The following is a 13,153-nucleotide window of genomic DNA, read 5'->3' as shown; positions in this document are numbered from 1 at the left end:
CCTGGGAACCAGGTGACATCTACCCAAATTTTAGGCCCAGTGCCTAGTCCCTGGGTTGCACACCTGGCCTATTCAACTGTAGCTACTGGTGGCAAATATCTCAAAATGTTTTGCCCTTCCCACCACCTGGCAAAAAGGAATCTGAACTATATTTAGAGCATCATTCTACAGTATTGTTGCTATTGTGTTTCCTCCTGTGCTGCAGTTCCCAGTGTTGGGTATGAAGTCAAAGAGCTGGCAGGAATGAAGACTTTGTCACTAGTAACAGAGGGATTTCCATAATATGCCAGGTGGTGGTGTCAAAAATAGTGACATTATAATTTTAGTGCTTGAAGTCCTACTGATAAACAGCCTGGAGTATCAGTGTTTGCTCAGAGTTTAACTGCAGGTGTTTGGGGAACATTATGCTTAAATTCCCCAAGCCATTAATTGGAAAAAACACTGTTAGTTCTCAACCTACATTTTCCTAAGGATTAGGAAAATCACCTCTACTATATTAAATCAATGGTCTTTCATCATGATAAACTGCTAAGGTTGGCACTTTCTAAATTACAACACCAAACCTTGTTCTACTGGTTTGTTGAAAAGGGGTTTACTTAACAGAGATGTGGAAAGGAAACGTTGACTCATTAAAACAATCCTTTTGTCATTTTGGGACTGGAGACATGACTCAGCCATTTAGAGCATTGACTGCTCTTTCAGAGGTCCTGAGTTCAATTCCCAGCAGCCACATGGTAACTCACGGCCATCTGAAATGGGATCCTATGCCCTCTTCTGGTGTGTCTGAAGAGAGCAACAGTGCACTCACATACATGAAATAAATAAATAAACCTTTAAAACCCAGTAATTGCTTAGGTTCAAATAAAAGTCTCAAGAGTCTTATTTCAATTAATTTACTTGGTAATCTGTAGTCACAAATCATTTGCTAATAATATCTGAATAATGGACTCCTTGCTTTTTGTCCCACAGTGTCCATCATATGGTGAAATCTGTAATACAAACATGGTTCACAGACATAGCTCATTTCCTCCTTGCAAATTCACACATATGCATGGTGGTCTGGGTGGCAGCCTCTTGTCTCTCACTAGAGTAGTTTCCTAATAAATATAGAACAGAAGGGGAATTAATTAAGGGACAAATCAACCTTAAAGCGGGGGGGGGGATATAGCGTATCTTAGGTAATTACCTCTGTTGAGAATTTTCTACAATAAAGCAATGTTAGCAAAAAGGCCTTTAATTGCTATCGATGGTGCCTCCCTTCTTGTGACAGAGCCACTGAAAATCGTTGCCCTTTTTTGGCGGAAGCTGAGCAAGAGCAGTAGAAGGACTCAGTCAGGTTAGTGAGACTGCTTCGGATTAGGAAGGGCAAGAAGGAGATAAGGTGACTCTGAGACAACTTTTGCATAAGGCGTTTTGGGAACTGAGAGGGGATGGTGAGTACGTGGCATGGGAGGCAAGAGCTGCGTGGACCTGAAACTTAGAAGAATTTGAACATGGTGCCTTCTTTCAAGGACTCTCTGCTCCTCTTGGAACCACTCCTCTTGAATGGAGCAGAGATGCTGAGGGAGACAAAACAAGAGAAATGAAGAGGCTGAGAACTAAACGCTGTGTGTGAAGCGCTCCTGACAGCTCCATCTTACGTGTAAGATGTTAAAGAAATCTTAGCAGGCCGCACTCCGGATTTCACTCTCGATGGTGAATGTTCTCTAGAGAGACACACTGAAGATGTAGTTGTTTCCTGCTGTAAGCGGTGTAGTTTAACTCACTAAATACAGCTTTCCTTTTGTTTTTTTCCACTAAGGAATTAGTAAGTGAAGTTTTAGTGCTGTCCTTTGCGTCCCCTGAGAGCACAATCAGGATCCCTTCTGCAAGAACAATATTGAGTGTCTGGCACTTGAGAGTGCACACACATATAGATTATGTGTGTGTTTGTGTGTTTATGTGTGTATGTGTGTGTGTCGATGAGTTTTAGATTAGGATCCCAGCCCCCTAGATTATTGTGATCATTTTCCTGAAGTAGAAAACTGAGTGTCCTGTAAAAGGCAGATGAGGAAGAAAGCTGATGTATATACATATGTATACATACATAAACACACACATATATGTATGTATGCATATCCATATCCATGGCCACACACTCATATCTACATGTATACATCTATATGCAGGCATATCTGTGCCCTATTTACTTATTTTTAATTTTCCTACAGGGTCTCGCTGATTTGTCCCTGCATTGTTGAAGTTGTTCTGTAACTCAGTCTGGCCTTGAACATGCATTTCTCCTGTCTCTGTCTCTAAACTATCGAGCAGCACGACAGCTTCGTACCATCAGGATATAACCTTTCTGCGGAGAAACCACACAGAGCCAGATGAAAGGCAGGATGGGGCTCTCGTCTTCTCTAGCATGGTTCCGGATAGCCAGTGGGTTGTAGTCTTGGACTGGTCTGTCTGAGAACCAATTGTGTAAGTCTGCAAGAAGCTCTCAGATGAGGGCATCTTGGGGCTACTGTGTAGAGAGAGGGGAGAAGATGGTACGCATCCTGTGTCCTCATCTGTCTTTTACCTGACACTTCAGGAAAAGGCTCATTTCTTACCTGTGAGCATTCAGAATCATCTAGCAGAGCGGATAATGGCTGTGAGACCACCCACTCCAAACTCATTTAAGGATTTTCTGTCATTTAGAGGCAGTGTAGCAGGTTATCATATATCAATTCCTAGAATTTCGTGAAAAAAATTATCACCCACTAAATTGTGTAGCAGTAAACTAGTTAAGCTTTTTTGATTGCTGGATTCACAAATCACACACACACACACACACACACACACACACACACATGCACATACATGCACACATACACACACCAGCTAATTTTGATATGCCTTGAATAGCTCAATGGCTGTGTATTTCTAATCTTTCCAGCAGCTTGCGTACCTTCTCCCCCTCCAACTTTCCTAAATCAACTTGCTAAATAAATATTCCATCTCTGCTACTGAATGGCCTCTAAGACCATCTTTCCGAATTCTTACAAGGCTGGCTTGGTTCTTTTCTGAAGCTTTTATGTGTAATGCCTCTGCTTCCCTGTCATGATGATTCTGCCTCTTCCTCCTCTTCCTCCTCCTTTCTCTCCCTCCACACTCCTTCCCTCCTTCTGTCTTCTGTCCATGCAATCTAAAAGTCCCGCCCATCTCCTTGCCCAGCCAATGACTGTCCAGCAATTCCTTATTATCAATTGAAGCCAGCTGGGGGCAGGGACCCTCAGGTCTGGAAGTGTGGCTTTAGAACCAATCCCCAACATAATGGCAGAGAACATATTTCAGGCGCTGGCAACATAAAGAGAAATATTCATGTGGTTCCTAAACAGAAATGTACACCGACAAACCATTTAATGAATTAGAATCGAAGGCTACGTCTAAGCAGCTTTGGAATGGCTTCTCCACGAGGCTAGAATTTCAGCTGAGAGAGAAGTCGGATTTGGTAAGACTTACTGATGATAGCCAAAGGACATGATAGTTCAGGTACAAAATGAGAACACTGTTTTGTTTATGAAAGTCTTTGCCAAGGGGCAGTAAACCAGCTATGTGTTTAAATGGAGCTAAACTCTTCTCCTGTTCCACTCCAGTCTTTTCAGCTCATTATTATTTTTTTGGCCTCTTTGTATCGTGCTGTCAACTGATAGCAGTGCCACACATTCTTTCAAGGCAAAGTTTGGCCCTTACTAGGAACTGAGCTTTTAGATGCTATCAAAGCCAAATCGAAAATTTTCTGAGGTTGCTTTAGTACTCACCGGCAAAGCACTATCTCATCGTTCACCTGCCATGTTCTAGATAAAAATGCTCCAAACAGGAAAGAGCAGCCAGCGGGGAGAATGCACCTTCTAACCTATTAGAGACATTTCAAGGAAGAAGATTTGGCTGGGCATCTTAGACACTAACTGCAGCTCATTTGAAAAGGCACCTGCATAAACACTGTTCCTAAGAAAGTGCCATAAAGAGAGAATTGACTAGCTGAAGGCAATCGACCTGAATCTCTTATTGCAGCAAGATATTCCCTGAAGTGAGAGGCTTGTAGGCTTATAGAGGGCACCAGGACAGTCTTTAAAACGCTTTGAAACGGAGCCTGCTCACTGGAGTGTGTGGGTAGATCCCCTAAGTCTATTTGGTCATGTAAAAGTATTTGGATGTTTGCATTCATTGACGACTGAATTAAGGAATCAATTTGGCTACTTTATAAAGGAACTACCACAGAGTGGTTTGTTGTCCTTAATGAGCATATTGGGAGAACAATTATCCAGGTCTTCATCGATGGTGATACAGTTTAACCCAGCAAGTCATCAAGAATACTGCATTCCATGTAGATTTTACTAACACTACCTAACGATATGAGCTAACATTGCAGAAGGCACCCCCTTTGCTGCCTTCAGGAGAATTCCTCTCCTTTAATGGGGAGGTGAAGCCAGAGAGGAAACCTTTTATGAAGCAATTTGGAAAATAAACCCATCCAGGCTAAATGGAGGACTGATAAAACTTTGAACTGGAACTATCCCCTATAAGTTTGAATCCTGAAAGATTAGGAGGCTGTGGAACTTCAGGAGGTGGTGTTTAGCTCTCAGAAGTCACCCAGAGGGACAGGCTTTTGCTTGCCTCCCTGATCCTGCCTAACTCTCTCTGTGTCCTGGTCTACCCTGTTGGGAAGCCTGTGTCACTTGTCCCCCGATGCCTGAAATTGCCATGCCTTTCTCACCAAGGTGGATCAAGACCCTCTGAAACGGAGATCTAAAATGCATCTTGTCTCCTATATGGTGTCTCTGTCGGGTACGTCTGTCAACAGCAATACAAAAGTCACCAACACAGGACCACTAAACAGCTGATGGAGCCCCAGGAGGGAAGGTGTATAACAGCGTTCTCCATGACCCAGTCTCAGTAACCTGTTTGTCAGCAGGAAACTCTGGATTTTGGTCTATGCCCTAATGCCATGACACGGTGGGTGTGCACAGAAAATCATGTGATGGACTTGTTTCTACTTTGTTTCATCCTCTTTCGTTTGACCATTTTTCAGTGCATATTCATGAAGTCTAAGTGTTTAAAGACTTAGGACAGGTTCCTGCTGTCACCACAGTTACCAACTCCAGGATATGTGGCCACAGTAATTCTGGAAGCAGAGGTGGATACACATGAGAGATGCCCAAATAACCTGTCTCCAGAAGTGTTTTCTTATTAATGTCCAGGAGTGCTTTAAATTCCTAGAATAAATTGAGCCCAGTGCTTGGTTCCCTCCTTTCTAGTTCACACCCTTATTCCTTTGTGAGCTCTTTGTCTCCTTGAACATGAGCATTTGTCACACCTTTCTGATCAGCCTCTGCAGATGCTCTGTCTCATTCACTTTTTATTTATTTTTTGCATGTGTCTGGTTAATTGTTTCCTGGTACAACTTCCATCCTGTCAGTCATCCTAATTTCTTACCTGTGCACCTCAGTACAGAGCCCACAGCCAGTGAATGCGTTAGCAAATCAATTAGTTTGATGTCGAAGACACAGCTTCTCTCAATAAAGCAGACAGGACTTTTTCATGCACGTATGTCTTTTCTTCTGCTAAAATGGCCTGACTTCTGAAGAGTGCATAGTATCAAAAGAGCAAAGTCAAATAAAATAACTATATGTAAGGTAGTTTGTTCTACAGTTATAAGAAATGGTTTGGGGCACACAGAGAATAGACTTACTGCTGGGGAAAACCAAATGTCCCCAAAGCCTATGTGCAATCCTTTATTGAAAGTAATACAGATATGAGTACTTGGAGAATGTTTGACACATTGCTGGTGAAATTGTTATTAATGTGTGCTACATACAGATCTTACATTTTTTCCTTTTCAAACAAAAATTGTCACCTCTTCTGACTCAAGTATAAAAGTAATGGCAAAGTTTACATGCTCTGCTCTGAGATGTGCAATATTTGCTACTCTTCTAATAAAGTTAAAGGGGTGTTTATGAAAAACCAATTACCCTAATTACTCATAATACGACCGTGTGCTCCGAAGAAGGAACAAAATTTGAAACAGCTCATTTAGAACAGCACAGAATGCTACACTGAATTTTTAAGTGCCACAAATCTGGAATATAAAAATCAGGCGGTGCTAATGCAAATGGAGTCTCTTTAAGAGGGATTGTGACATGTAAAGGACACATCTCATCACTCCCTCCAGTGCTTGGGTTTTGATTATAGTGATTTAGTAGGAGGCAGAGTATGTGCCTCTCAGAATCATGAGCTACTACTGCAACATTAGTTCTCTCACCAGAAAAAAATGCTGAATTTCAATAAGCATGTAGAAGGCATTTGGGGTAGTTGAAAGAGCACAAAAGATCAATCTCAGGTTGATCCCTCGTTCTGCCTCGAGAGGGGAGTTTTCATGGAGCCAGTCTTTTGGGGGAATTAGGAAAATGAGAAAATGGAACTGGGTGACTTTTTGGCCCTTTTCTAGCTCTAAAATTCTGTGGCTTTGTGAGTGAGCACTGAAGAGTTTGAGATGTGGCTTCTTTTTCTAATGAAGTTATGAGAGCAGTTATCAGCTCTTATCTAATTTGTGTGCCAAAGTCTCTCTGTCTCTCTCTGTTTCTGTCTCTGTCTCTCTCTCTCTCTCTCTCTTAGTCTCTCTCTGTCCTCCTCCTCCTCCTGTTCCTCCTCCTCTCTATCTTTTCTTCTTCCTGTCTTCCTTGCTCCCTACCTTGATTTCTGTTAATCACTTGGCTTCTCTGCATACACTTTCACTAAGAAACTCTTTATATATATACTTTTAAATCTCTGAAGAAAAGAGCAAAAAAAAAAATAGTGTGAAAAATAGACTTCAGAGATCCTGTACCTGCTTGTGATTGATGACATGAATGGCTCCAAATACAGCCCAACTTAAAAGGACCATGCTATGTAACTTTGCAGCTCTCATACTGTGGACAGATTATTGTTTCTCAGTCCTTGACTTTGAGCCCTGTGAGTCGCTTCTGCTGGTGGGATAGTAGTAGATACGAAATAGCAGAGAAGTTTAGAAGAAGTGTAAGAAGTTGTATATGCATCCTGATGCATCTCTGATATTACTCTAGAATCATTCTGAGAATCCTGTTGACTACAGGAAGAAGAAAGAAGACACCATTGGAAGTACCACTCACAGCTGAGTTTTTACTCATCCACTCAACGGTTCTTCAGATTGTACATTAATAAATAATTGTGTTGAACCACTAAATTTGGGGGCAGTTTTTTTTTTTTTTTTGGCAGTTGTAGCCATCCAGTTTACTTCACAGTAATTTTCAGTGGTAGAATGCTCTATATTAAAATATTAACTATTGAAACTAAATATTGAATTGTTAATATCATCCACTGATGAAATTATTAACAACATCAAGTTCTGTTCTCCTGCAACATAAGAGAAAAAGTGATACAGCCGTCTACAGTAGCATTTGCCAGTCTTACCTGTATGGAAACACTGCTGTAGGAACCACCAATGACTCCTGCTATGAGCAGTGGGATGTTTTCTTGAATAGCGTATGATCCATCAGGACACATATATTCAGCTTCATCCACTTTAGTCAAAGACGCCCTGACAAACTCCAGTGATTGCTCTAATGCATAAGTATCCCTTGAACACGTATCCAAAATGTGAACCCCCAGCTTCACTCCTGGGAGCAAGTAATTGTCTTTGTTGATTTCATCAATGGCAAACAACATGGCCTCCAAGCGTTGGATACCACGGTCTTCATTGATTCGCCCACAGTCTTCAGTTCCAGTGCCTTTTTCATTAATAGGAAATAAGCCTCCTAATACAAGGTCTCCTTCTATTTTAATTTCCCTCCTCATAAAGTTGTGATCTCCTAAAGATAGTAAAAATCCCTTTGAAAACAAAGCTAACATAAGAACTTGGAGTCTTGTCAACATCTTCATGAATCCTGTTTCTGTATCTCTTGGAGATATCACTGGGTGGAGCCAATGTTTCCCGCTAGTCTTCTCTCATTTCCAAGTGGGGTCTTTGGCCTGTCCTTCCGATAAGGGAGGATTGGGCTAAAAGAGCCCGTTACCGAATTCCTAAAGAGATAAAAGTTATATGAACAAAAATGATTTATAAAATCAGCAATAGTTTTATAAATGTTTCTCTGTAAGACCTTTGATGGATGCGAGCTCCAGTAGTTATTTCAGTTGGATTTTACTGGAATCTTGACTATTATCTACCTGCTAAGACTTAACCATCTTACTTACGATGTGGTTTTCCTATTACCATTCTTAATTTATTCTGGGTACATATTAAATCTCATTGTTGAATAACTACCCTCCACCTCATTTCTAGTCCCCATTTCTACACACATTGCCAATATTTGAACTACTATTTAAATGAGTTTCAAATTCCAGCACTGATTGCTTATTATATAGTTTTAGTCACGTGTCTCTCAAACATTTTCAGAGTCTATCTATATGTAATCATTTGTATCTAAACTCTCAAACCAGAAATTTGCCCTTAAGAGTTCTGCTCCACCTTAATTTGCTTCAACACTCTTCCAATTAGCCATAAGAACCGAAAAATCTTCTTGTTCAACCTGATTGAAGCCATGGCCCCCTATGTATGCCTTGACCTCAGTAAAATTGTTGCCAGCCTCAGAGAACTTTTTCTCAGGAACAAAATCTTTAAATTTTATTGTTGTTTATCTTGTGGTAGGAAGTATGATGGCTGCTTTTTGTATTAGGCAAGTATTAGGTAGTTGGGAAGTTCTGATGCGGCCCTCACAGTGAAATCTTCACAAGTGCAATGAGTGTGGTTCTGGATTTATAGGGTGGATTAGGGCTTTGGACAGAGCTTGCATACTCTCAGATAACCCAGAAAATACTAACAGACTGAAAGGTATCTCTCTGGAAGAGATATTCTAATGCCCAGATTTGATTACTGTGGCCCATTTCTCACTAGTCTGTAAGCTTTTCCTTGACATTCCCATTAGAAACTGACTCCTTTATTTGAGTGTTTCTCAGTGTTCTATGGCCTCATAAAGTGAGTGCTTTAGTCCTACCACTAATGATAGATGTCAGCTTTGTTCCATGCCTTCTTTTAAACCATCAACTCCAGAAGGATTGGACTATGTACATTTTAGGGATGCACAGATGTATGTGATCATCTCTCAATTCCACTTAAACTCTTACTTTCCCAGGGATGCTCTTGTTTTCCCTCCTCCAAATACTTATGATATTAAGACTCACTAGACACTGCAGAAACATCAGGAACATAAGTGCTCTTTGTTTGTTTTCTTTGTCTTTTTGTATTTTTTCTTTCCCAGTCAAATCCCAACATTCAGCATGCTATTCCTGTTGTAATATTTGTTCAAGAAATATTTGCTAGTGCTGCTGTTACCCATATTTCTTTTCTTATGTGTTCCTTGGGAATGAATGGTATGGTAGAGCCTTTAGTATTATTAAAGTATCAAGACAAAAAAATGGGTTTAGTCCAGTGCTTACCTCAACATTTCTGACATCTTGACCTCATGATAACAGTGCCCTTTAGAGCTCAGCTTTCCGGTGTTTACACCACTTGGGCAAAGAATGAATTGTTTTCTTGAGACATGTAATTAATTATCTGAGTTTTGTTAAATTCATTAATTTAGGCGTGAATCTATGTGACAGTCACAGACACTGAAATGCTTAAGGTTAACCTAGAGCCTCCAGGCAATCTACTACAGGGCACCAGAAATTTTTAAAATGAATGTATTTTTTAAAGTTGATATCAGAGTCATTTTTTCTATCCTGGTTACACATCAATTTTCTCATTCCTTTGATCTTGTGTACAATTCTCTTTGAAGTATAAGTGCTGTCACCAGAAGGCAAGAGACACTGATCATTATCACTGATAATGAAGATGCAGGAATTGTTCTATAAAATCACAATTTTATTTGCCTAATCAGAGAGAATAATTAATTCAAATAAAGGTTTATTGTATATCTTTAAAAAAACCCTACTAACTTTCTTTGAGTGTGAAGGAGTTTTGACACTGATTCCTAAAAAAAGAATGGTGACCTTACAGTCTGCAGGGAGCTTTAGTTGAGAAAGTACTCTGAGAGAACAAGGCCTCAGGGAAATCATCATGTTACTATAAATGTAATGGCATATGAAGGTATGACTGCTCTACTGGTAGTGTGTGCATGTGTGTGTGTGTGTGTGTGTAAGCATGTGTATGTAAGCATGTCAGTGTAAACATATGTAAGCATTGTGTAAGCAAGTGTGTATAAAAGCTTGTATGTGTAAACATGTATGTAAATATGTGTGTGCAAGCATATGTATAAGCATGTTTATGTAAGCATGTGTATACAAGCAAGTCTGTGCTCCTGTGTATGTTATTTTTGGGTATCTAGGACTTAATATACTGCCTGCACTCCAGAAGATATTCAATAAGTGTTTTGTGAAGGGATACATATACTATACTCTTAACTCACAGCATGGCAAAGAAGGATTGTGTACTAGCTGGTTTTGTGTCAACTTGACTCAAGCTGGAGTTATCCCAGAGAAAGGAGCCTCAGTTGAGGAAATGCCTCCATGAGTTCCAGCTGTAAGGCATTTTCTCAACTAGTGATCAAGGGGGGAGGGCCCAGCCCATTGTGGGTGGTGCCATCCCTGGGCTGGTAGACCTGGGTTCTATAAGAAAGCAAGCTGAGCAAGCCAGGGGAAGCAAGTCAGTAAGTGACATCCCTCCATGGCCTCTGCATCAGCTCCTGCTTCCTGACTTGCTTGAGTTCCAGTCCTGACTTCCTCTGGTGATGAACAGCAGTGTGGAAGTGTAAGCTGAATAAACCCTTTCCTCCCCAACTTGTTTCTTGGTCATGATGTTTGTGCAGGAATAGAAACTCTGACTAAGACAGATTGGAACAGGGAAATGCATGGTTTTAATCTCATTAACGGTCTAATTACCCAAATGCTTTTCCCTTTTTGCACACTTCAGTGGTAAAACTGCATATAACTGGCATGAAATAAGAAAACAGAAAGGTGTGAATAGGTTGAAGATCTTTAGTTTGAAAATATGAAGTGCTAGAATATCTGGAACTTGAGGACTAACACAGAATAAATGAAAACTGCACACCTAAGGACATATAATACCTACAGCTCAAACACAGGGATATTAATTAAAACACCACCTCAAGAATGAATATAATGTATGTGAAACACAAGGGAACTTCGTATTTGGATTTGAGTTACATCATCAAGATATTTTATTATAAATCTGTAAACATTCTAGGATTTCTGCAGTAATCCAAAATCTAGAATATTTCAGTCCCTGAGCATTTTGGATAAGGCATTCCAAGCGCATACAAACAAGAGAAGATGCTTTCTTTAGATTTGGAAGTTGCAACCTAGTTGGATTTCTATGAAACTATCAAACAGATCTACATTTCCGTCTAGATTTTTAGGCCAGGGAAATATTAAGCAGAAAACATGAATATTATCATATTTCAAAATCTTCAGAGATTCACTGACTCAGGTAAAGAAAGTATTTATTGAGTATTTATCTGTACTAGGTAATGAGTTAGATACCTAGAAATATTATTTAATTATAAACTAAATAATGTTATCTTAGTTATCAAGTAACATTCTCGGCGCTTAGAAGTATGTTTGTTTGTGTCAGGAGTAACAGAAAAGTATCTTTGGTTTTGCCATGTGGAAATTAGCATGTTGTGTGTTTCCTTTAGTATGTGTGTTATTATTAAGCTTGTGACTCTAAGGACAACCTTTCTGTGCTATATGCAATATGTAAACTGAAAACCTAGATATTCAGAGAACCAACACAAGCTAATAATTTCTTGCAAGGATGACATATGAATTTTCAAGTACTATTGAATATAGTCTAACACAATTACAATGAAACAATCAATTAAAGGAATGCTCAAATTCAATATTTTAGTATTTTCTTATTTACCTTTTCCTTAAAATATAATTTATAATGATTAAGGCTTTAAAGCTATGCACAATTCAGAAAAAAAATACCTTAGCCTTACTGAAAACGAAGCCCTAAAAATGGAAGGATAGAGGAAATTAAAAATTAACATTGAGAAATAGATGAACATGCTCAATTCGATGCAAATGTTTATCTCTTGTGTGACAGCTTATCGGATGATGGGAAATGCAGCAAGCACTTTTCGGTTTCTATTCATTATAAATCAGAAAGCAGTTCAGTCCCTAGACAAACAGGTTCCCTGCTCAGCCACATTTTTATGCAGCAGGAGGATTGCAGCTCTACTAAGTTCTCCATCCAAGGATGATGAGCGATGTGTCAACTATAAACAAGCATGTGTAGGCCTCTGTAGGCAACCTGCTCAGTAATGTTTTATTAATCACTGCATTAATGGAATCTGAGAGGTTTGGTATGAATATAACCCCTGTAGTACGTGGGCAGAAAACATTTCTGTACTCCGTATATGCTAATAAGTATTTTCCTGTCTCCCCTGACTTTGCCGGAGGTGATGTTGTGGGAACTGGAACCCACCTCGACTCAATAGGTAAGAAGTTCATGCAGAAGAAGAGGGTTATCTGGGAGGTGTAATGCCTGAAACTGTGCTCACTTTTCCCCCATAAATAAAACCCTAAATTTACTGAGAGATATCACAGAGAGCTCAAATCCCGTCTTCCAACAAGCCAGGAAAAATATTAAGGTTAGCCTAGATTGTTGTTGTAAATTTTCAGATTCCAGGTTTGTGGGCAACAAAAGGCAGAGCTCTTGCTCTCGGACTTCTCCGTTAACAAAATAGAATGAGGAGATGCTACAGCATACAATCACTTAAGTACCAGCGACTACAATAATAACATGGCTTCACTTCCCCACTCCTGCTGAGGTAAGGAAGCAGGCAGAGAGTGTAATGTCCCAGAGGTCTTTGAGAAGCTTTTATGGTTTGCATATGAACTGCTCCCCATAGACTCATTATGAGGTGTTTAGCTGTCAGAGAAGAGGCAGATGGGCTGATGGGAAGTGGTTGGATCTTGGAGGTTCTGACCTCATCAATAGATAGATGCTTTGATGAATTCCTAACATGATGATGTAACTGGAGGTGGGATCTGATGGGCAGAAGTTGGTCACTAGAGCACATTTTTGAAGGGTGTCTGGTCCTTCTTGTCTGTCCCTCTCTTAATATATTGCTTGCTCTTAGGCAGTCCA

General features: G+C 40.0%; 1 protein-coding gene across 1 annotated transcript in view; it reads right to left on the bottom strand.

Moving 5' to 3' along the window:
- GRM3 (glutamate metabotropic receptor 3) overlaps positions 1 to 7,920 on the bottom strand; it is a gene marked incomplete at both ends in the record, with an annotated part of 92,062 nt that extends 84,142 nt beyond the window's left edge. Inside the window, one exon of the mRNA XM_080936162.1 lies at positions 7,453 to 7,920. Within this exon, the coding sequence (XP_080792288.1) occupies positions 7,453 to 7,920 (468 nt within the window). The remainder of the gene's footprint in view (positions 1 to 7,452) is intronic.
- Positions 7,921 to 13,153: the final 5,233 nt, after the last annotated feature.

Source organism: Micromys minutus, assembly GCF_963924665.1.
Source record: "Micromys minutus genome assembly, chromosome: 23".
NCBI classification, from domain to species: Eukaryota; Metazoa; Chordata; class Mammalia; order Rodentia; family Muridae; genus Micromys; species Micromys minutus.
Note: the sequence above shows the minus strand (reverse complement) of the source record. Positions and strands in the feature narration are given on the sequence as shown.